The sequence below is a fragment of the Phyllostomus discolor genome, chromosome 13, assembly GCF_004126475.2.
Source record: "Phyllostomus discolor isolate MPI-MPIP mPhyDis1 chromosome 13, mPhyDis1.pri.v3, whole genome shotgun sequence".
In the NCBI taxonomy this organism is placed as follows: domain Eukaryota; kingdom Metazoa; phylum Chordata; class Mammalia; order Chiroptera; family Phyllostomidae; genus Phyllostomus; species Phyllostomus discolor.
In genome coordinates, this window is record NC_040915.2 from 56,304,488 (window position 1) to 56,327,723 (window position 23,236).

A 23,236-nucleotide genomic window follows, 5' to 3' on the forward strand; every position below is an offset into this window, starting at 1 on the left:
GTACACATACACGCAGCAGGCCAGCTGCAGGTTGTGGTATGCGGTGTGAGACTAATAAACAGGTGGGAGTGGAGTGGGGAGGCTCTGCACAGGCTGTCTGGAGCTGAGAGCTCAGAGTCAAGGTTCCTGGAAGAGAAGACGTTCCCCGCCCCTCACCGCATCATAGCTTGCCTGCCTCCACGTGTGTACCAGCTCTATCACCTGTTCTTCTGGCACGTCTGTGAGGTGTCCTTTCTTGTTTCCTGTGCTTCCTGTCATTTTCTAACCATCATATGGCACTTCGCTGCCATATAGGGCACTCAAATCTTGCACAGAGTTAACTGCTTATTTTAGGTACCTTGTTAAATGTTATCTACTTGACTATTTTGGGACAATTGCTTTTCAACCCTCTGAAAGTTATAGAATATGCTGTGTGATGTAAAAGGATATATATTCAGAGCCTCTGTTCTAATAATTGCCTAAAACTTACTACTTGGTGTTTTTGTAATGCTTAGTTGTAGCCTAAGAAATCCAAAGTTCAATCGAAATTGGGTTTTGGTGTATTGCTTTGGGTTAATATCCTTCCTTCTACTTCTTTCCCTCTCCCAGTGGCTTTAAGAAGGGAAGGAAGGGTGGGGGGCACTGATTAAAACTTAAGCTGCCTTGGCTGATGAGGGTTGTATCTTATACTCCAAACTAAATAATGTTGCAAGAGGTCAACAGATCATTACTAAATGATGTCTGTGGTGCTGGCAAAGGTCGTTGTCACAGTTCATGCAGAGCTTCCCAGTGCATTGACCTCATGTTCCCACGAAAATCCGGAGACCAGACGAACGCAGTGTACTCTCAGCCCGTGGTAGGTGTGTTTGGGAAGGCGAAGTGGCAACAGACCATCTCAGGAAGATGAAAGTGTGGAGACAGGTTGGAATGGGTTAGAGAACTTTCTCTTTAGAAAAAAAAAATGAATGAAAAACAAGGCTTTGCTGGGCCAAGGGGTGGGAACTCTAGCAAATAAAAGGTTATTCGAGAACCCGCTTCCTTTGTTTGTTCTACTAAGTAAAGTCTTGCTAACACTGAATAATTATAGCGAGAAAAGCCTAAATGAGGCCATTCGTTCACTTATTCAGTGAAGGTTAATTTAAGGGACTTAAACTTAAGGGTTAATTTAATGAGACTCGAGACAGAGCTTGAATTTAGGGATTTCTGCAAATTACCTGTTAGAGGCATTGGAAACAGAAATGTATTTGTTCCTTAATATGTGAGTGACCTCTTAGTATTTAAGAGTGATTACTGATTAACCAGGGAGTTTCAAGGACCGAGATGTTTTCACATTCTGATTTAAAGAACTTGCCCCAGCTAAGTGAGTGCTGGCTCATGATGGGGCAAGCTGTGAGCAGAGCGGGGCTGCGGCACCTCAGAGCATGGTGACTTTAGCAGGAGAAACTTCCCGCCTGAAGCTCCCCACAGCATCCTAGGGGTTGTGCCCAGAGCCACCTCTGCAACATGTTTCATGCGCAAGACTTGAAGAGGGAAAGAAAATGAACACTCAGCTAGAAGGAAAAGTTATCTGATCCCTGTGTTCTGGATAAACTGATCTTTGTGGCAGAGCTGGTGTGTGGCAGAGACAGACTCAGCCTGCCTCTGGAGCCCACTCATTTATTTCCATTCCTGAAGGTGGGATATTTTCCAAGGAGAGATCTGTGTGTTTGTTGAAGGTCAAGGTGCAGCTCTGCAGTGTCTGAAGTATAAACCAGTCGTCAACACTAACATTAAAAGATTTAATATAAAATCCACATTTCTACCTCCTTTTGACAAATGAGACGGTCTGACAACATTGGTGGGCATCCCTCTGATTAAGGTAGCCTGAGCCGTGTGGAAGCCACCCCCATCAGACAGGCGTGCTCTCTCCATTCTGCCACAGTCCTCGCCTGCTCTGCTGTTTTCCTCAGGCGTGCTCTCTCCATTCTGCCACAGTCCTCGCCTGCTCTGCTGTTTTCCTCACACTGCAGTGGCACATCCCTTGCCATCAGTCTCACATCTGGCCCCCGTGGCAGTTCAGTTTGCAGTCACCGTTGTATGATTTAAAACTATTGGGAAAATACCATCATGATTGCCTGTGGAAGGTTGGGTGAATTAAGTGAGAGCAACACACCAATATTTCATGATGGTCAAACCATAAATCTGAAGAAGGATCCAAGGTAGGTTGAATCAGCAGACTCCTTTTATGCCATCTGATTTGTATCAAGCTCTGTAAGACTACTGTAGGGTGACCGCATCATTTATCATCCAAGCCAGGGCACTTCTGAGACTGGGGGGGATGCTCTCATTAATCATTATGGTGGGAAAACACGTGTAAACCAGGACTGTGCTGGGCATGCTAGGGACAGGACACAGGTCATCCTAGTCCTATGGGACATGAAAACAAGAAGCTTACATTCCATCAACCAGGGTGAGTGAAGTAAAGATTCGTAAGAGGTTCTCCCATGGATGCTACACTGGTACAGTGATGATTCTAAAAAATATTGAGCAAGGCTTTGTGGAGAAAGGAGGCTGTCCTTGAGCATGAGAAGGGCTTTGAGAGGTAGGTAGAGAAGGGTCCAGCAGAGCAATTAAGGTAAAAGAATAACCTACGCAAGAAGGGGTCGGTGTGTCTTAATTTTTGAGAAACAAGGCAGCTGTGTGGTTGGATCATGCAGTGCTCAGAGTTAGACAGTGGGAGAGTGGGCAAGCCAGGTAGCATGAGTTCAAACTAAGGTGACTTTTGAAGATTAGGGAAAGGAGTTGGGACTTGAATCTGAAAAGGGCGAGGGGATGATTCTGGGCTTTATATATGGATGAACTGGAAAAAACCTGGAGGCAGAGAAACCCCTGGATACAGAGTAGCAGGGATGCAAAGGAAGAGCCTACTTGAGAGTGATCCTTTATGGAGGTAGAACTGAGCAAACTGGAAATGGAGAGGGGAAGAGAAAGGGGCTGGGGCGGGAGTGGGGAGAAGACTCGGGTTCTTGACTTGCAGGATGGCTGTTCCATTAATCTGAGACAAGCATTGTTGCTTTGAGGGAAACTTGGTGACTGATGTTGGTTGTGCTGCATTGGAGGTTTGGAATCCAAGGAAGGGGTCAGGTCTGGAGATGAGGTTGGGAAGTCGTTAGGTGGGAGTGTGTTTTCAAACCAAGTGTCTCAATGAGCTTGTCCAGGAAGAAAGTATAGACTCGGAAGAGAAGGGACTATCAAGGAAAACTTGGAATAAGGGATGATAAGAGAGGGAAGCCAATAAAAGGGACTGAGGAGAAGTTAAGGAGAGAGACATGTAAACAGGATATTAGTATCTGGAAATTTCCAGAGGCAGGCAGTGAATGGGACCATGTATGAGTCAGAAAAAGGAACCTGAACATCTGAGAGAGAGAAGCAAAGCAGGTTCATGAGCCCAAGCAGTGTTAATGGCATTGAGAAACAGCCCAGAGGACCACCCAGGTGAGATAACATGATCTTGTTGTGGGCAGATGTATCAGTTAGTTTTTGCTGCGTAACAAACTACCATGAAACTTAGTATTTTAAGAACCACTATCGTTTTCATGTGTTCAGGATTCTGTGTGTTAGCCAAGCAGTTTTAGTTTGGGCCTGTTTGGCCAATCTCTGTGGTCTGTTGTTGGTTTCTGGAGCCTCACTTGGAACAGTTGTGTCCTTTGGACAGGTGGTCAGTCTCATCATCCAGGACACTAACCCAGGCTTCTTCACATGGTAGTCTCAGGGTTCCTAGCAGCAAAAGAGGACAAGCCCATTGCACAGGCACTTTTCATGCCCCTGCATGCATCATGCTTGCTAATGAACCATTGGTCAAAGTAAGTCACATGACCAAACCCAGATTCAAGGGCTGTGGAAATAAACTCCACCCCCTGATGGGAGTTGCCACAAAGTATTGTGCATCTCCAGCCCCCAGGCCCTGTCTGCCCTGACAGGTGTGAATTTCTTGTAATACTTGGCAGGAAGAGCTATTTGATTTTTTGGGTCAGTGGTGTAACTCAATTGAGCCAGGAACAATTGAAGATCACAATGGAGCAATTTAAATTCTGAAGACCCATTTGATTGTGGAGGAAGTTGTTTCAGTTCTGCTCCAAATGAAAGCTAAAGGTAGTGCAGGGGAAAGCATTGCCATTTGCATTCATGACATCAAGCTAAAGCAATTAGTGAAGACATTGATATACCCAGTTTAAAACTCAAACCTGAGTTGCATCTCTCCAAGCAGCATTGTCTGATTTACAGGAATCAACACCTCTCAGTGCCATTACTCATTTAAGACTAGTTCAGTGAGTACTAATCATAGCTGCTGTTAATTGGTGCCTACCATGTGCCCAGGTTATGCCAAGTACTTTACACCCATGAACTATTCGATCCCCCAACAGCCTTATGAAGATCTGTCACTATCTCAGTTCTGCAGAGGACAAAACTGAGGATCAGGTATGAAGCGACTTGCCCAAGGACATCTACTTAGTAAAAGAACCAGGAATAAAAAGATCTCTTGGGCCACTGGGCTCCCCTGACTGTGGACAGCAGTAGCAAGTACACAGACATGTGTACACCCCTAATCTTGACCATCAGTATGTTGGTGTCATATTGTCTCGAGCACACTGACCTGGAATCTGCTTGCTCCCCAGAGTCCATGCAGGCTCTGTGTGGCTGGTCTGATTTTCCCGTTCATCCAGATTCATTGAGAATCCATTTGTGTTGGAATACTGAGGTAGTTTTAGGTATCAGAAGGAGGTAGTATCTTGCTCAGCCTGGATAATTTTTAAAACTGGCTTTAGAATTTTCCTATATATTTTTTTAAACATGGTATTTATTGTAGAGAAATGGGCAGGTAGAAGAAAGGGAGAGAAACATCGATGTGCGAGACATACATGGATTGGTTGCCTGGTTGTTCTCACATGCCCCTAAATGGGGACCTGGTCCACAACCCAGGGAACCCATGTTCCCTGACTGGGAGTCGAACCACCAACCTTTTGGTTTGTAGGCCGGTTCTCAGTCCACGGAGGCACACCAGCCAGGGCTAGAATTTTCCGATTTTAACTAAAATTAACATCATTCACGTGATACTTATATGTGTCATTAAAATGTTGCTTTTAAGCAATAAGAGCATTAATGGGAGAAGAATATTTGTGGATTCTCCTCCCACTTCTGTTTTAAGGGTTTTTTTAAAGATTGTATTTATTTATTTTTAGAGAGAGGGGAAGGGAGGGAGAAAGAGAGGGAGAGAAACATCAATGTGTGGTGTCCTCTCGCACACCCCCTACTAGGGGCCTGACCCGAAACCCAGGCATGTGCCCTGACTGGGAATCAAACCAGTGACCCTTTGGTTCACAGGCTGGCATTCAGTCCACTGAGTCACACCAGCCAGGGCTGTTTTGTATAATAGATAATAATAAACAGCACATATTTAAAGTGTACAATTTGATAAGTCTTGACCTACACACGTGCGCGCGAACGTGCACACACACACATTGAGATAATGAACTTTCCATCACTCCAAAAAAAAATTTCCTCAAGTGCCTTTGAAGCCTTCCCCCACCCCTTCTTTGTCCCTAGCCAATCCCCAGACAACCATTATCTGCTTTATCCTACTGTAGTTTGAATTTTATAATTTTGTATAAATTATATATAATATCTGGTCTTTAATCTGGCTGCTTTAACTCAACATAATTACTTTGAGGTTCATCCATGTTGGTTGTATCAGTAGTTTATTCCTTTTTGAAAAGGGAACACTGCTTTGTTTTTTACTCTGAACTTGGGCCAGCACTATTGAAGTTACCTACAAAATTGTACATTAACCAACTAATGCCAGTGACGAGTTAATCTGTAACTTCATCTGTTAGCTGTTAACGTGACCCCCAAACCTAACCTCCTCTTGACTGTCAGACCCTGATCCTGGGGCACTGTTTCTCTAGGCTAAAACTCAAGTAGGGCCTGAGGCCTCGAGTATGCCTAGTATTTCTGCATCTTAGTCGGTCCCTGCGCATCATCACATCTTGATGCAGCACATGTTCTTGACATACTGAGAACAGGGTTACGTGTGTGTTGGTGTGACCAGCAGAACAGCAAGGATTGCGTGATCTGCGGGAAACTCTGGCTTCAGTTAACTCTGTGTTTTACAGGTTGGGTTATGCCCTAACCTCAATAGAAGCAAACTCAGTATATAGGAGGAAATTAGGGGACTTCTGTTATTGTTTCAAAAGTACTCGCTTTAGGATTTTTTTTTATAGTGAACTCAATTGGTACATTTGAAATTATTTTAATTTGCACTTTTCAAGATTCCAGCTCCTCTCTAAGTTAACACACACGTGTCCTCAATCAAGCAAGACCATTATAGTCATCTTCTTCCATTCACAAATCATCTTAAAAATTCTTTCCTTAAATGTTCCATTTCAAATGTCTTAGTATAGGAATATTTTGGTAATGATTGCTTAAAATAATACACAAAGTATTTATGTTCGTACTAAAAGGTGCTGGTTAAATATACTTTTCAGTTATTTATGGAAAACTAACATTGGATTCCCCTAAGTAATGGTTTTCCCCCCAAAAGAAAACCTTGGACACGACAAAACCTAATCGACTGTGAAAGTGGGGGGCAGGGCTGACAGGATGCAGTCTGCTCTGAGTTGAACGCCCGCCCCTGCTGCCAGCATCCTCTGACCTCGGGAAGTCACTGCATCCTTTGTAGAGCTAGGGCATGGGACTAGGTGCTCTTTAATCCCATTCCAGGACCGGGGGGCCCTTAACCATTCAGATGGACCATAGTCAGTGTCACTGTTGCTTAAGTGGCCCTCTTTGTCCCTCTGCATGCGGACTGCAGTGACTCTTCAGGTGGGCCATGTTGGGTCTTAGGGCCAAGAGAAGCAGGCTCAGTCTCTCCTGCATTCAGCTCACTAGTCCTTCTGCATGTTCCACCCTCTTGGAAGGTCTGCATTTTGATGTGTTTAGCCTCAAAATGATGCCAGCCAGTCCCCCATGCCCTTTTTGATAGTTGGGTGCTCTTGAGCTAGTATTGACATATTCTACAATTATCTGCGTGGTTTGGGAGGGTTACATAGCACCTGTAGTTTCTTTAGCTCTCTCCTCTTACCCGCAAACCAGACTGCCAAACTCCTGGATCATAAAACAAAGGGTAAGCACCTGGATCGTGACCCAGCTCTTTTCCTGTTCTTTTTGAGACTTCCCCAACAGGAAAAGCTCTGGGTAATTGATAGAGATTATCCCTGATTCCCTTAATATAACCTTTTTACTCTTTCCTTTTCCTGGGATTAAGGTGTTCCTTAACAAGAAGTCCTTTTCTTAATGACACAGTCATCAACCTATTATTGACCAAAGGAAGTGATCTAGCCCAACTCCACCTTTCTGTGGTTCCTAGTCCCTTTTAGTCTTTCATTGTAATGACTTCTAAAGTCATTAACTGGTTTTTTTCAATTTTCCGCATGGTTAAAGGCTATCAAACTATTCTTTAAAATTAATCTCTCTTCTTGAAATAATAATTGCCCATATATTTGTTGTTGGATCTGAGTGTCCGTGTCGAGTAGGTGTTTGCCGAGTGAGGGTTCCGAGGCAGCACGTCCGTGCCATTGAGGGGTGCCACTCTCAGAGTGAGCTGAAGTCTGACGTACAGTGAAGACACGTGGACTCGCAGCACACGCCCTTCTTCTTCCCTCTCTCCCTCTGTGTTGTCTGTCTGTCTGTCTCACTTTGTCCAAGGAGTATTTCTTGCTGCTCATGCAGGGTCCCTAGTATGACTACTGGAGCTCCTTGAGAAGGGAAACTAGGGCCTTTAGGGCTACTGCCAGGGTAGGTATCAATAAGTATGTGCCAAATTAATAAATAAATCCTGGGAAAGACAGTCACAATTAAGCACTTTGCTTAGAAGCACATAACTGCCAGACTGAACCTTGTCTAGGGGTCAAGGAACCCCAGCCAGAGAAAATACTATTTTAGTCAGAGACCCCAAAATGGCAGTAAACCGCAGGGGCTACTTGGGTGCTGTGTACCAGAAACTAACCTGTGGACGGCATGCTGGCTGCTGCCTGAAAGAAAGGCCAGTCAATAGATTCCGTATTTCGCCATGTATAGTGCGCCCCTTTTTCACCCAAATATTTGAAGGAAAGTAAGGCTGTGTGTTATACATGGGTATGATGATTTACATAACATGGGTATAATAATCCCATGTATAAAGCACACACAAACATGGGTGCGCATTATGTATGGCAAAATACGGTTGTAGTCAATGTAGAGCCTTGTGAGTGGACTGATGACACATAATCATCGTGCAACCAAGCATGGCCTTTTGCGGACCTCTTCCCTTCTGGTACTTGCTGTATGCCTGAAGGGTCTGCAGCCTCAGCCAGCGCCTTGCATGCCCAGCTCCTGGCCAGTCTTCCCTTCCTCTTCATTTGGGCAGCTTGGTCTCCATGAAGCCCTTCCTGACCACGCCAGCCCATAATGCACATCACCCCTGTTCAAGCTCATCTATACCAGACCTGTTTTGAGCATTTTTCAAGGTGGTCTCACATAGGTGAGCTCTTGATCCATTTGTTTTCCTTTTTGGGCTAACTCTATTTTTCTAAATCAACTGAGCCCAGTCGGTGTGGCTCACTTGGTTGGAGCATAGTACTGTACACTGAAAGGTCACAGGTTCAATTCCTGGTCAGGGCACATGCCTAGGTTGCTAGTTCAATCCCTGGTAGGGGTGGTACGGGAGGCAACCAATTGATATTTTTCTCACATCAATGTTCCTCTCTTTCTCTTTCTCTCTCTGGAATCAATAAATATATATAAATCAGTAGATTGCTCACTCTGCACAGGTGAGACCTTGCCCTTCCCCCCAACTCCTTTGCATCCCAGATGGAGGGGCATGGATGGGATTGTGGACCTAGGAGCAGGAAGTACTGTTGCTACAACCCTGACACCTGGTAGAGATGCCCCAAAACTTCTTGTTCTCCAGCTCATGTCTGTTCTTGGCCGGGGGAAGGCCAGCCTGGTGCCTGTTCAGCTTTTTTCCTTCTCCTTCCATCGTCACCACCATTGTCATGACTATTTATTGAGTCCCAGGACTGGAATGCCTTTAGAAAAAAAATAAGAGTGTAGTTTCAACATGGCCTGCAACTTGCTGGCCTATAGAGATGGGATTTAGGGCTTGTTCTTTGAATTAGATGCTAAAATATGACTTTTCTGGGTTTAACTCATGTTATGTTTAATGTCTGCTACAGCCAGTATCCCCTCTCCACACCCCCAGTCCCTGTCACTGGAATTGCTCCTCATGGCAAAAGCTGTCATGGCTTATTACAGAGAAGTGGGTATTATTTGGGCAGTTGGCATCCAAGTTCTGTGACTTGGTTAACTCAGCTCAGAGTGCGTTTGAAAGCATGTGTTTTGTGAAGAAAAATAGGACTTAAACTTGAAAGTGGCAGGTTCTCATCTTTCGGAATTTTTATCATCCTATTATCACAGAAGACTTCTGGAACTTGCATTCTGTTGCTGTGTCCCACCCTTGTGCAAGGTCCTGGGATCCCTGTGGAGTCCAGACATCATTGCAGCTAAAGGCCTAGCCCAGGGAGCCTCTGCTGTATCTTGCCCCGTATTGTATAGACGATGGCTCTTGTGCCCACAGCCCCTCCTCTTGGCACCAGTGCCCTGCAGCATCTGCTGTCTGTCGGGTTCCAGATGCCGTGCTAGGGGCTGACCCCAAGATCCCAAGATCGTAAGGGACTCAGGCTTCTGCTTTAGGGGTTATCATTCCCACAGCCAGACATCACAAGAAGTTCAATCGTTTACTGCCTTGAAGCGTATTCTTCTTTTTAACAAGTGCTTTCCTTGCGTCTGGGTTAGAACAGTGTAAGTGGGTTTCTAGAACCAGAGTACTGTAACTTCTAAAGGAATCTGGCAATTCTGGGAGGGGAGGAACAAGGGACTGATGCGCTGGGACTAGGAAGCACACTCTCTGCCACCCTCTCTCCTCTGACCTCCTTAGGCTCTTGGTCTTGTGGTTACCCAGCTTGGCTGTGCCTAAGAATCAGCCCAGAGAGCTTTCAAACCTACAGGAGCCAGATGCACCTCCATGCCAGTGCCCCTCAGTCTCCAGGGAGGGGTCTGCCCCTACATTTTTACAAAGCACCCCAGGATGTTCCCATATGCCGCTGGGGTGACAGCCACAGACCACCTGCCTTCCTGCTTTGTGCCATGGCATCATTTCTTGCCCTAACCCTGATGTCCCTGTGTGTGTGATGCACAGCACAGGAACAGCAACTTCCAGAACGCTTCAGAAGGCAGAGTCACTGTGACTCTGAGAGCCTGCTGCTCTGTGGGAACTGGCCTGCGGGAGGATCAGACAGGGTGCCGTGGTTCTTTCTGCCTGGAGAAGAGAAGAGTCCTGTGCTCAGACAGTCCTTGGCTGCAGGGCCAGGTGCCCAAAGGAGACACACGCAGTGCCTGTGCCATGTCTAAAGGAGGGAGATTGTGCCTAAATGCTTACTGTGTGCCAGGCATCTTCTCATCTAGTCTCCCAGCGACTGTGAGAACTCGCCCTATCAGTACTATCCCATTGTCCGGGCGAGCAAAAGGAAGCACAGGAAGGTCATCACATCTGCTCAGTCCCAAGACCTAGTAAGTAGAGCTAGGACTTCGGCCCAAGCAATGTGAGGTGACAACTCCTCCTGTTGCCTGTTACCCGTGACAGTGCTAAAAAAGAACCTGGGTTGGCCCCCCCTATTCACAGGTCACCTTCAGGCTGTTTTCTTCCTCAAGGTCACCTTGGTTTGGGGTATCATCAAACTGCACCCAGACAAGAATAGCAGGTGAAGGGGACCTTGCAGTTCTTCAAGAGATTGATTTGGTTCTGTTGCTGTTAACAGCGATTGTGTTGTGCAGAGATTTGTATTCTACTAATACAAAATCACAGATACAAGGACTCAATACAACAGAATATGTAGGGGTCTGTTTTGAAACAATCTAGATTGATCCTTACAAGAATACGAGGGAAAGTTGTACTGTTTGTGAGCTTGTGTTGGCTAAAATGGCAATGGAAAAAACTCCTTTGAATGAAATAACCTCTGACGAAAAAGACCTGAGCTTTCAAGCAGCTAATCCTGGACAAAAGAGAAACTTTCCACCTTGCCAACCCTCTTTATGTTGACTCTATGAACTGTATGACATGTATAAAAGGACTTTTAAAGATGAGAGCCCAGATGGGTTAGGATAGAGCGATCTGGAATTGCCTTGTGCAGTTGGGAAATACAATACTTACATAAGCTGTTAATGGGCTACTTGGGGTTTCAGCATTCATGTTTATGTATGTGCACACATCTCCATCATGCTTGATTTTGGAAACCCCTAGGATAACATGAGTTTTCTCTGCCCTGGGATTATGGAGAGAGACTGAGGTCAAATGTCATCTCCTTACTTTGTGACTGTGTGATGGAACCCCTGAGTGTCCAGCTGTCAGGTGGGGATCAACACCACCTATTCTGCAGAGAATGCAGTGCAGGTTCAGTGCCGTTTGAAAGCACCCACTGGCTTGCCCAGTACATAATAGGTACTTCCCTTGCTTTCCGCTCTTGGAGTCTGATGTGTTGGGCCAATACTGCCCCGAGACCAGGCAAGAGAGGCCTAGCTTCTAAAACGTCTGTTCTACCCGGTGAAGAGTTCAAGGGTGAAGCCCCCTTTTAAACCATTCCTGGGATCCCCGAACTCCCCCAAGATGACCCTGTGCTGGCTTCCAGAACATTGCAGACCACTTCTCCAGGACATCCTTCTCCTGGCAGCACACCCCTCCTCCCAGGAAGGGTAGACAGACCTTGGCCCTGAGGCTGAGTGTATGTTCCCCTTGAAATGGGGGGAGTCAGCTTTCTCCAAACTGGCATGTTCTATCGAGGAGCTCCAAGGAGTTAGAGAAATCCCAGTTGGAGCCTGACCTTTCAGGTCTTTATGAGGCTATATATGTCTAGAAAGAAGGGTAAGATAAAAATATATTTATGTTTAATTTAATGGTTTGTTCAATTTTGTCCCAAGCCCTGCTTTGGGCATGCAAAAATTTCTTCATCCAGGTACCCTTCCTCTTTAATAAATAAGAAAATCATTCGAGCAAAATAATCATTTTTTTTTTCTTTTTCAGTTTACCTGCTGATTCAAAAATTCTCTAACATTTTATTTTGCCTCATCATAAGTATTGCCTGGAGTGCCGGCTAGATAGCTTGTGGACCTACACTAGTCCAGCTGCATCAGGAGAGGGTCCCCGGAATGAGTACTTAACTGTCATGCCAGAGGCTTCGTGCAGCTTGGGCCCCAGTGGTTCTCAGCCCTACCTAAATTTTAAAACTGAGAAACTTTCGGAAAAATATTGCTGCCGAGGTTCCATTCCACATAGATGAAATCATCCTCTCTGGGGCGGGGCTCAGGCACGGGTAATTTTTAAATCTCCCCAGCTGCCTCCTCGGTGGGCCAAGGTTGGGAACCAGGTCTGCCCTGCTTGGTGGCTCCAGCACCCGGGAGCTCATCCCTCAGCCCTCAGAGAGAGTCTGTCCTCCGCCTCTCCTGGCAGAAGGAAAGCTACTATAGGGCCTTCAGACTTTGCACGCACTGTTCCTGGTTAAGCCTGATTCCGCCACCTAATTAGCACTTGTTTATAATAAAACAAGTGTTAGCTGCCATATGCAGAGAAGGGGGTGGTCCTTTTTGAAGTTTCTAGTTGCTGACTTTATATGATTTGGCCTGAAGTGGGACTTCTGGAGACTCAACTCAGGATAGCAAACAAGTTCTTCCAAAAGTTTCTCTTCCAGTTGCAGACATCTCACGAAACAACCCCACTGCAGCCTTTTCCGTAACATCCCTGCACCCAGCAGCGCGGTGGAAAGGAGGGTGTGGCCAGGCTTGCTGGGTTTTTGGTGCTCCTTGTCAGGTGTTAAAACAAAAAGGAGCATTGTGTTTTTTGGAACTGGTCTCCCCCTCTGTGTTTAAGATTAAGATCTAGGGAAATGCATTTCCTTTTGACACCAGGTATTTTCTGACTGTGAAAAGGGTACCAACCTGTGTAATGGCGCCATGACATGGCCTCGGACTGCAGCCGGCTCTGTCAGTTCCTTTAATTAGGAAAAATTAAGCGGGGCTGCTACATATTTTGAGAATAAATGATACTATTTAAACTTAGGCAGCCTTAACCACGAACTTAACCGCTGAATTCTCGCTGCTACATGTCTCCGAAATAGATCAGCATAATCTTAACTAGGACTTAACATGCATCATCTTCGTTCCGGAGCTCAGAACCAGCAGCCGACAGGAGCCTTCAGAGGCTTAATGACTTTAATTATGGCGAGAAATACCTTCCCCTGGTGGGAGGGGTGCGGCCAGCCTGGTAGGGTCAGAGAAGGCCGGATGGGAGCCGCCCCCCCAAAGACCGCCCCACTGGGTGGGGAAGGGACTGGGGGGCGTGGGGAAGCAGAGGGGGCAGGACCTTGGAAGAGGGCGTGGAGAAGCCTGGCTGGAGGGGTGGAAGGGGAGGAGGGATCCTGGGGGGAGGCCACAGGCCTCTGAGTTCTGAGCTGTGTTTGTGGCTTCACGGCTTTGATCTCCTGCCAGGGAAACCTGGAAGGTCAAGCCAGGCTGCAGCCAAGCCGCGGAGCCAGGAGTCAGTGGAGCGGGTAGGGCTGCACCACCCACCCTCACCCCTCGCCCACCTCCCCTCCCACCCCCGAAAGTGAAACCGCCTGGCCGCCCAGCAAGCCCCCCACGCGCACCCCTGTTCCTCTGTAATCTCTTTCAGGCTGTGGATTACAGGCTCCAAGCCATGAAAGTAAGCAAACACCCTACAAGTTTGGTTTGGTAGTATCATGTATGTTGTATAGTCTATGAAAAAGAAACCAGGTTATTCTTTTAAGCCATGTGTACCCCCTCGCTCCCTACCCCCTCCCTACGAATCCCCCCAGAGTGGCAGGTGGTTCCCCTGGTGGTTTGTGTGTGTTGGGGTCCTTCCCCTCCCACTTTCTTCTGACACCTGCCCCCTTCTGGGCACCAGGATTTTCTCACCGGTTACCCACGTGCTTTGGTGTGTGACCTCATTTCCTACAGAATGAAAAGTTGCTATAGGAAAACAGAGCCAGGTGAGACAGGCCTTACAAGCTCCTGTGCCTGGCACGCGTGTCCCCTAACATGCAGTGACTCATGCTTCAGGGAACAGCAGCTGACCAAAGTGATGGAAAGCCTGGTGCCTGGGTGGTCGCTACTAAGTGAAGAACACGGGGGAGAGGGAAAGGAAAAAGTGAGGAGGAAGGGTTTGAAATCCACTGTGTGGCCTCCAGAGGGAGAGGCATGAAGGGCCCCAGTGAGCCCCCGCCCGCCGTTTGGACTAGGGTGGGACCAGCCCAGAGAGACTGATGGGACCAGGCATGCCCGGTCTCTGGGACCACCGGCTGGTCTCCGTCGGGGTTCACGGTCCTTCGCCCCCCCCGACCACAGGGCCAGGCTCTGCAGCGGTGGCAGCATAAACAGAGCTGCTCGTTCCCGGCGCCCTGAGTTCTGGCAGCGATGTGTGCGAGGCTCTGGTCTTCTCTGGTGGATGTGCCTCGGGAGCCTGTGCTCGGGTCCTCGCTGCCCTAAACCGTTGTGTTTAGGGGTTTGGAGTCTGCCGCCCATTCACTCAGAAAGCCGAGCTCAGATCTTCCCCCCAGGTGAGAGTCCACGAACTTTCCCAGGATGGGCCCATTCCGTGCAGGCGATCTTTCTCCACAGGGTTCAGGTTTGACTCCATCCGTCTTTTGGGTCCCCTAAGTGAGATGATGGATGGAAACTAAAAATCTTCATCCTGCCCATGGATGTGCCCGGGGTGGTCATTTTGTCGGCTTTCCTTTGGTGTGAGTTCTCAAGGGGGCTTGCATTCCTCCTGGAAGTGGAACCCTGCCAGTGCACGGACTTGTTTTCTAAGAGATTTGACATCAAAGATGCACTCACCCAGAGGCCTGGGGCCTGATAAAGATCTACAACCAGGAGGAGCCGCTTCCAGTGGCTGGGGCCAAAGTTGCCCAGAGACAGTGTTACCTGCATTACAACCAACCACCAATCAGAAGACCCATCAGCAAACACTAGAGCAGAAGGCTTGCATTGGTTAATAAGAAAGCAAACCCTAGAAATCTGAAGGACGGGCAGCCTTGATTTCCAGGAAGATCTGGTAAAGAATTGACTTTCTGAGGAGACCAGGTGGCCAGGAGTAGTAGTCTGCCTAGAGTCCAGGGCCCAGGGTGTTTGATGCTAACCTCAAGGGCAAAAGTTGATCCTTTTTAGTTTAATCAACAAACATTTCTTGACCATTTATCCTGTGCCAGGCCCTTTGCTGGATTCTGGGGATTCGGCAGGAAAGAAGTCTGACACATTGGCTGCCCTGCAGTGAGGGAGGCACTTTAAGCAATTACAGAGTGATGTCACAAGAGCTGCAATGGCGGGGCACAGAGTCGGGCCACAGGCCTTAACACCGCGGAGGGACTAAGACCCGAGCCAGTGAGAGGGGAGGTGGTGCTGCGGGTGTGGGTGAGGCAGCGTGTCCCTCCACAGGAAGGGTCAGGCTGTCAGAGAACTCACAGGAGCTCAGCCTGGTTAGGCTGCGGGCTGGAGTGTTGGGTTTGTGGAGAGCAGTTGGCGGGGGGGTCCCTAAATCTCCTAAGGGTAGTTCAGAGTCATTCCAGGAGAGCGGTACTGGCCAGATGGGCGAATTAGGAAGGTCCCTCTGTGGCTGCAGGAAGACCATACTGGGAGGCAGGAGGGGTAGACTGGGGACCCCCCCGAGGGAGGATGTGGTTGTGATCAAGTGAAAAGTTTGGTGTCCTCGACAGGGTGGCAGCAATGGGGATGGGAAAATGGATGGATTTGGAAGATGGAATCAGCAAAACATGGTAAGCAGTTGAGTGTAGAGGTTAGGGCAAAGGGCTTCGGTTTGACTTCGTCCCTCCCCCAGGAGGTAGGGGGAGGGACACTCCTGAGGAGGGAACCCAGGTTGTAAGGTAAGGATGGGGTGAAGGGTAGGCTCACTGCAAGACCCCAGGCATCCATATTAGCCTGAGCAAGACATGACCCACAGATGTCTGGGACGGTGTGCTGTGCTCTGGGAATAGCCACAGAAAAAACCTGGGGGCCCGAGACAAAGCAAACTTCTGTTGCCAAGTTCTGGGGACCAAGCCCTGGGACTCTGGTGCCATTTTGGATTCTCCACAACCATGGCTCCTGCCACATTGGGCCACACGGTTGTAGACGTGTGTCAGAGCAGAGCTGCAAGGGAGCTCTCGGTGCACTCACCCCGCTCGTTGCTAAGCAAGATCTCTGCCTGCAGCACAGCAGCAGTTGTGCCATGACAGACGCTTCTAGAAGACCCTGGCTTGTGTGTTTCTTGGGGCGCCTGGCACACAGTTGGCCCTCTTACATACTTGGCAGATTGAACTGTGTAATCGAATGTTTTCCTACCAATAACCGTCTCGTCCAAATTGCGGTGTGTGTGTTCTTTACACATGGTTATTTCCAGATCAAAATGCAGGTCCCTGTCGTATCTGTCAGCCTTCCACCTGTGAGTTAGAAGTAAGGCGGTGATCAGGGAGGACACTCCTCTTACTTTAGTGCGCCATACACCACAGGGCATTGGGTCCCAAAACATATCCCACGAGGGCTGCTATAAAAAACATCCATGCCCCCAAAAGTTGGGGGTGCCAGCTTGAAAGAGCCTCTTAACGTACCTATGTGCTCAGTAAATGGCGGGACTAACAACTCAAGAAGAGTCGGCATTTCTCAGAGGACACTGGCCGAGAAGATCTGTCATCCCCCTGACCGTATTTGGGGACTGCTTCTACAGAGACAAGAGCTAAGTGATCCACGGTCGTAATCTCCTACTCATCTGCTCGTGGGACTGAAGTCTCAGACCATTCCTTCTGACCGCCCCCCTGACCTCCGCAGAGAGGTCTGCCACCCTGCTGCTCACTGCTGTGTGTGTCCCCAGGGCCTGCACACACAGCAGCAAGCTGACTACTACTGTTGAATAAATCTGTAAATGGCACTCCAGACAACTAAACCCTGCTCCCACCCACTATGTTCACTGGCTGCGTGTAGAGAACACCGGGGCAGTCTGCTTTGTTGGGCTTTATGGGGCACACAGACTGGGTGGTGAGAGCTACCTCTTGGCTCAGTTTAGACCCTGAGGGCAGGCCAGCCTGGCACCAGGCTGAGGCATTCACATGCAAGAGGTCTGTGCCCTTTGACTCAGCAGGACCCCTTGTGGCTGTTTTTAAAGTATCATTTTGATGTGTGAGTATATACATACACATATGTATTTTATTCCTGCTAATGTACGGGTTTTTAGAAAAGTGGACGGATATATAAGCCACACTGTTATGTTATAAAACTGGGATATAAGGGGATAATGGGTGACTTATTTTTTGCTTTTAATTTCAGAATCACAATAAGTCCTCACTTAACTTCATTAGAAGGGTCTTGGAAACTGCACCTTTAAGCGAAACAGGTAACAGTCAATTGGACCACAGGCTAATTGATATGAACAAGTTAAGTTCCTATGGCATGCGTCTGGTCTCAAAACACCACCCGACTTGTAAATAAAGACCCAAAACACTTCTATATATTAAATACCGAAATAAGTGTGATTTATACATACACTTAAGAAAGATGAATGAAAACAAGAAGAGAATTCTTTTCCAACCCACATATTCCAGTTCAGGTCTGCAGGTGGCCAGAGCCTGCTCAGGGTGCAAGGTGGGAATGCTCCCTGGGCAGGACACCGGCCACTGCAGGGCGCGCGCACACATGCACACGCACTCACTCAGATGGGGACATCGGGGGCACACCAGTTCACCTCACGTGCACACCTTTGGGGAATATGTGCACATGGGGAGGAAGTGGAGTCTCCGGAGAAGACTCACACAGGATGGTGAGAACGGGCAGACTCCGCACAGACAGTGGCCCCAGCCGGGAAGCTCATCAACGCTAGAACAAAACCGTTTTATTCAAGGTCTTGCTGTATTAAAATTTTCACATCAAGGACATACTACTTCTTAGAAGCAGCAAAAACTCTAAAGACGGTCATATTTGGGGAGAAAATTGCATCGGAAAGTAGTAAACAGCAAAGGAGAGATCATTGGAGATATGAGAGCTCAGACAGGGATCAGAGCTGTTTTGACTCAAGAGAAGCACCTGTCAGTCTCATGGGTGGGTTCGCACAAGAGCTTAACCTTGAAGAATCAGTAAGATAGGGATGATCAACTCGTAGTTCACCCTGGAGTATCGTTCTGCCTGTGACGTATCATGCAGTTACTAACAAACTGACTTCCTTCTCCTAGCCAGCTTACCAACAGGTCAGTTTACCTAGAAGTTAAATCTCTTGATAAATTTGTCTTGTATTGTCTGTGCCATCGAATCTTGTCACTATGGCAGGTCATTGAGTTGTGTGGGTTTATAAGGAGGGGCATTAAAATCCTATGTGGATTGCATTAAGATTCTTTTTTTTTTTTCAAACATTTTATTTATTTTTAGAGAGAGGGGAAGGGAGGGAGAAGGAGAGGGAGAGAAACAATGTGTGGCTGCCTCTCATACAGCCCCAACTGGGGATCTGGCCCGCAACCCAGGCACGTGCCCTGACTGGGAATTGAACCAGTGACCCTTTGGTTCACAGGCTGGTGTTCAATCCACCCAGCCATACCAGCCAGGGCTACATTAAGATTCTTAATAATCTCTGTATCCTTTGGCCCAGGACCTCCATCCTAGGGAAATTGGAAGTGTAAACCAAGATTTATGTAATGTAGCATTAATTATAATAAAAATCTGGAATAGCTCAAATTTCAAAAACACGTAAGTAGAGTATATGAAGGGATAAATCACAGCCTTAAAAATATCAACAAAGAATTTTTCAGCTTATGGTATGTACAAAAAAACCCCAAAATACATAATATTCAGTAGAGGCAAAAAAATAAAAGGTCTGTTTAGACCCCCCATGTGTCAGAACTTCCTGTAAGAGGCTGAAGACACATGTCTTCATATCAGCGCTGACACTGCAGCTTCCTTGTGTGTCCCATGGTCAGGAGTTTGGGACAAAAGACATTTTTAGGCATCTTTTAGGTTATTTCTCATTAAAGTTGTGTTTTGTCAGAGGCTCTTACAATAAAGACCAGGCACTGGGGACACCACATCCAGCCTGACAAACAGATGAACAACAGGAGGAAAAGGGAGCCTGCTCGGGGAGGGCCTCTGGGGGGCAAACGTGGGGCGGGACCAAGCCCCAAACCAGGTGCGAGCGCACCAGGAGCACACCAGGTCTATTCCGGGTTGGAATTCCCGAGTTTAATTGAAACTAAAGCAGTCTCTAGACTGTTTTCCCATCCACAAGGTAAGAAGAGGAATATTCTCATCAGAATGCCCCATTCACATCTGGAAGTTCAAGAATCATACTGATAGAAGTGCTTCCTTAGGGGAAAACCACACGCACATCCAGGGAGCAATAACCTGAGAGTGTGGTCCCAGGCAGGCTCTCTTTCGTCTAGCAAGAACAATTACTCAGTAGCCCTAGGAGTCTTGCATTGCAGTTAAGTGCCAGCCACAGGAGGACCCTGACGTCTAGGGCCTGAAATTGTGTACTTTGCAAACTGCAAGTGTGCAGGTGTTTGCACTTTTGGTGCTTGTTCCCATGGCTGTGGGCATTGTCTAGCCTCGGGTCTTGCAGGCCTGGAAAGGTAAATAAAGAAGCATGGGGCCTTTTATTCCACATTCTGCGGCTGGGCTTCTGGTCACCTGCTGGCTGGTGCCAACCTGTCCTGGCCTGATCAAAGCAGCAGAGGCGATGAAGGATGTGAAAATACCTGTGTGGGTGGGGTCGAGGGGAAGAGCATACAGAGGTCAGTAAGGCAAGGCCTTTGGCCGCTTCTGGGAGGACTTGCTGAGACATTCTACCTGTTTCGTGCTGCTCACCCCCTTCTCGTGCTCCCCTTTCCATTCCCTTCTGTGCGCAGCCCACGGGTAACTGCCCTGTGCGACTGTGGCCCAGTTTACCAGTGCCCTTCATCTAGCAGTGTCCACCAGGCTGCATCTTCCCCTCCTTTCTTTGAAACAGCCTTGTCTTGAGAAATTTGGACATAAAGACAGTGTTTCTGGCAATCAAAAGACTGGTAATCGCCCAGCTATGGTTAAGATTGGTTGTAAAATAGTCTGGCCCAAGCTCAGCTAGGTGAAATAGTGAACAATCTAAGATACAAAGATTAGTTTAAGGAATATGTGTCATCAGTCAAGATGAAAACGTGTGGCAAGGTGGAAAGTGTAACCAAGTAACCTTCTGTATCTTTTAATTGGCTTTGGGAATAGCATAATAAATGTGACCTTTTCTAAGTATAGATTATTTGTGGCCTGTTTTAAATCCTAAACCAGGCAGGTTCCTAGTAGGATCCTGCTCAGTCCTCGTATATGCAGGAAATGCAGCCTTATTTTAATAGCAGCTTACGTGAAAGGTAGTATTTAAAGTTAAGTCAACTGTGAGAATTATCATTTTCTCAAACTAAATATTTGTGCTTGGATCCTGTGCATGTGCCTGGTTGTTTCTCAAGTCAGGCCGTAAATGGGATTTCAGGGTGAAATCCTGCTCTTTGCGGGTGAATCCAGGAGACTGGCCAGGCTTCTAGATTTTGTTTAAAATGTCTTTTTAAAAGTGCCTGCCCGGAACGGGTCAGGCCTCGCCTCCAAAGCCCTGAAGCTTCCACGTTCTTATGGAGCAGAGAAACCTGAAAGCCACGTGGCCGAAGGCATTGCATTTCCCCAGTCTTGCAGGCTTTCATCCCATGGCCATTAGACTTTCCAGGTGCACCAGCATCAAAGCAGGAGGTGCTGGGCGCTTAGGATCAAGATGCTTCTGAAGGCACATTCCCCCCAGGTGCTGTTTGATGTGCTTGACTGTGGAATGAGAGCCAAATAAGGGAGTGAGAGGTCCTGTTTATTATCTCCTTTCCGTGCTGTTCCTTGAGGCACTTCTGCATCTTGGGAGAATGTGAAGGATTGGGACACCACCTGAGCAGAAGACACAAGCGCCTACTTTGCTGCTAACTCGGGGGTCCCAGAGCTGTCAGCCTCAGGCAGAGGAGTCTGCCCCTACAGAGCTTTAGGGAGGACAGTGACACCACTGCACCATAACGTCCCCTCCTGCTGGAGGCAGGTGATAGGGCAACTCCAGCTCTGTCCCCGTGACTCTGGATAGCCAGTCAGTTGAGTCTCCAAGACTGGAATTGGAAAGGGCTCTGGTCTCAGTGGCATAGGCTCTGTCCTTTTACAGGTGGGGACAGTGAGGCTGGAGCTGAAAACAATTCTGTGACTGGCCCACTGTGGGCAGCTTTTCAGTGGCAGAGCCAGGAATAGCTTCTTAAGGGTCTGTCACTCCTGATGGCTGTGTGGTGGTGATGAAATGGGGTGGGATATACAAGCAGCAGAGGAGATTTTAAATGCATTGACTTGAAAATCAACAAGAAAGGGTTCCCAGCAGACTAGGACAGCTTCTGCAGCCCAGCAGCCGGGTGCCTGAGCTTGCTAAGTTGCAGAGGACTTTGCAGTGTCCTCAGGACTTCACTGTCCTGCTTGTTTGATACAAAACACAGGGAAATGAGCTTGTAAAATCTGTGGGATAAGACTGCCCTCTAGTGGCTTGGTGAAGTCACTGGCCTGGTAATATGCTCATCCGCTTAAGTTCAGTGTCGCTTTCTTATAGTACATCCATGCAGAGGGATTTTAATTTATTGATTGATTTAGAGAGGGGGGAAGGAAGGAATAGAGAGAGAGAAAGAAACATCGATTTGTTTTTTCACTTATTTATGCATTCATTAGTTGATTCTTGTGTATGCCCTGAGAGTGAGATACTCTAAGCAACTGAGCTTCCTAGCCAGGGCCTAGAATGTTTGTTCTTATGGAAAGAATTAAATGATACTCTTTCTCAGGCACTCTGGCCCTAGACACTATCTTGACCTCTGAGCACTAGCCATCACTTGCCCACCTGGTAGGAGGTTTGGGTTTTGGTTTTGGTTTTTTTCCCCTTCGTGTTAGAGATTGTCTTACTTCTGTAACAAGAATCAGGTCCCTAAAAGTAAGGGTTATGTTTTATGTCTTTTTCTCCCATAACTTCTCCCCCATTATCCACTTAGCTGGACATAAAATTAGAAGGCTTATTGGGATGGAAAGAAATCCTTCCTCGCCCCCGCCCCTCCTGCCCCGGAGAATCTCACCACTTAGTTGTTTCTAAAACATTCTAATCTCATCTCTCCGATCAATAGTTTCCCAAGTGGTTGAATCATCAGAAACCCTCAGAAAACTTTTAGAACTCAGTTTCCTGGGCCTTCCTCCAGCCCTGCTGAATCAGTCTCTGTGGTTTGAGCCAGAAAATCTGCTTTACAAACTTCCCAAGTGGTTTTTGATGTGCAGCCAGGTTTGGCAGCCAACTGCTCTAAATCCCCATTTACAATTACTTCTCGTAGCTTTCGCCTCTGACAGCATCTCCAACGGTCGTCAGCCTGTGTGCTGTTAACATTGACCACTTTGAAATTCCTTCAGAAATGTTCAGCATGCTGTTCTCACTGCAGCGCTGGGTGACATGGGAAGAGAAAAGGACCACAAGAGAAGGACCAAAGGCATTTGCTTTGGTTGCCAGTGGTTCTGTGTTCATAGCAGAAAACACTGAAACGAGTACCTTTATGCTGACTGGGCAGGTTGTTGGTTTGTGGCTTATTTTTAATGTTTAGGTTGTGAAGAGAGACAAAGGGTAACTGAGTACCCAGTCATTTACCTTCACCTATGCTAACTCATCAGGTTCTCGGGAGAATCCTGAGGTAGATGGCATTGCCCCTTTTTATACAGATGGGAAAGTCGAGGCTTAGGAAAATTAGTAACTTGGCCCAAAGCCACATAAGTTGGTAACTGTCAGATTCTGCATTCAAACATAGGCCTGGTTTCCGAGGCCAGCTTTGGAAAGGTAAGCGGTCCAGAGTGCCAACCCGCTCTTTTCCATTCTGCCAGGCCAAGCGAGCAGTGCAGCGGGGAGCCACTGCAGTCATCTTCGATGTGTCTGAAAACCCAGAAGCTATCGACCAGGTAAACTCCTCCGGCCACGCCGGCGCTGCATTCTCCTGGGGGGAACCACCGCCTTTAGTTAACTGGGCTTGTCCCAGCCGTGTCGCCCTCATCTCGGGGCCTTTGCACTGGCCTGGTGGCCTTAGATATCCGC

At 47.6% G+C, this 23,236-nt stretch overlaps 1 protein-coding gene across 1 annotated transcript in view; it reads left to right on the forward strand.

Moving 5' to 3' along the window:
• Nucleotides 1–23,236, forward strand: part of ZNRF3 (zinc and ring finger 3) — a 139,920-nt gene that overhangs the window by 104,849 nt on the left and 11,835 nt on the right. Inside the window, exon 3 of the mRNA XM_028527608.2 lies at nucleotides 23,029–23,103. Within this exon, the coding sequence (XP_028383409.1) occupies nucleotides 23,029–23,103 (75 nt within the window). The remainder of the gene's footprint in view (nucleotides 1–23,028; nucleotides 23,104–23,236) is intronic.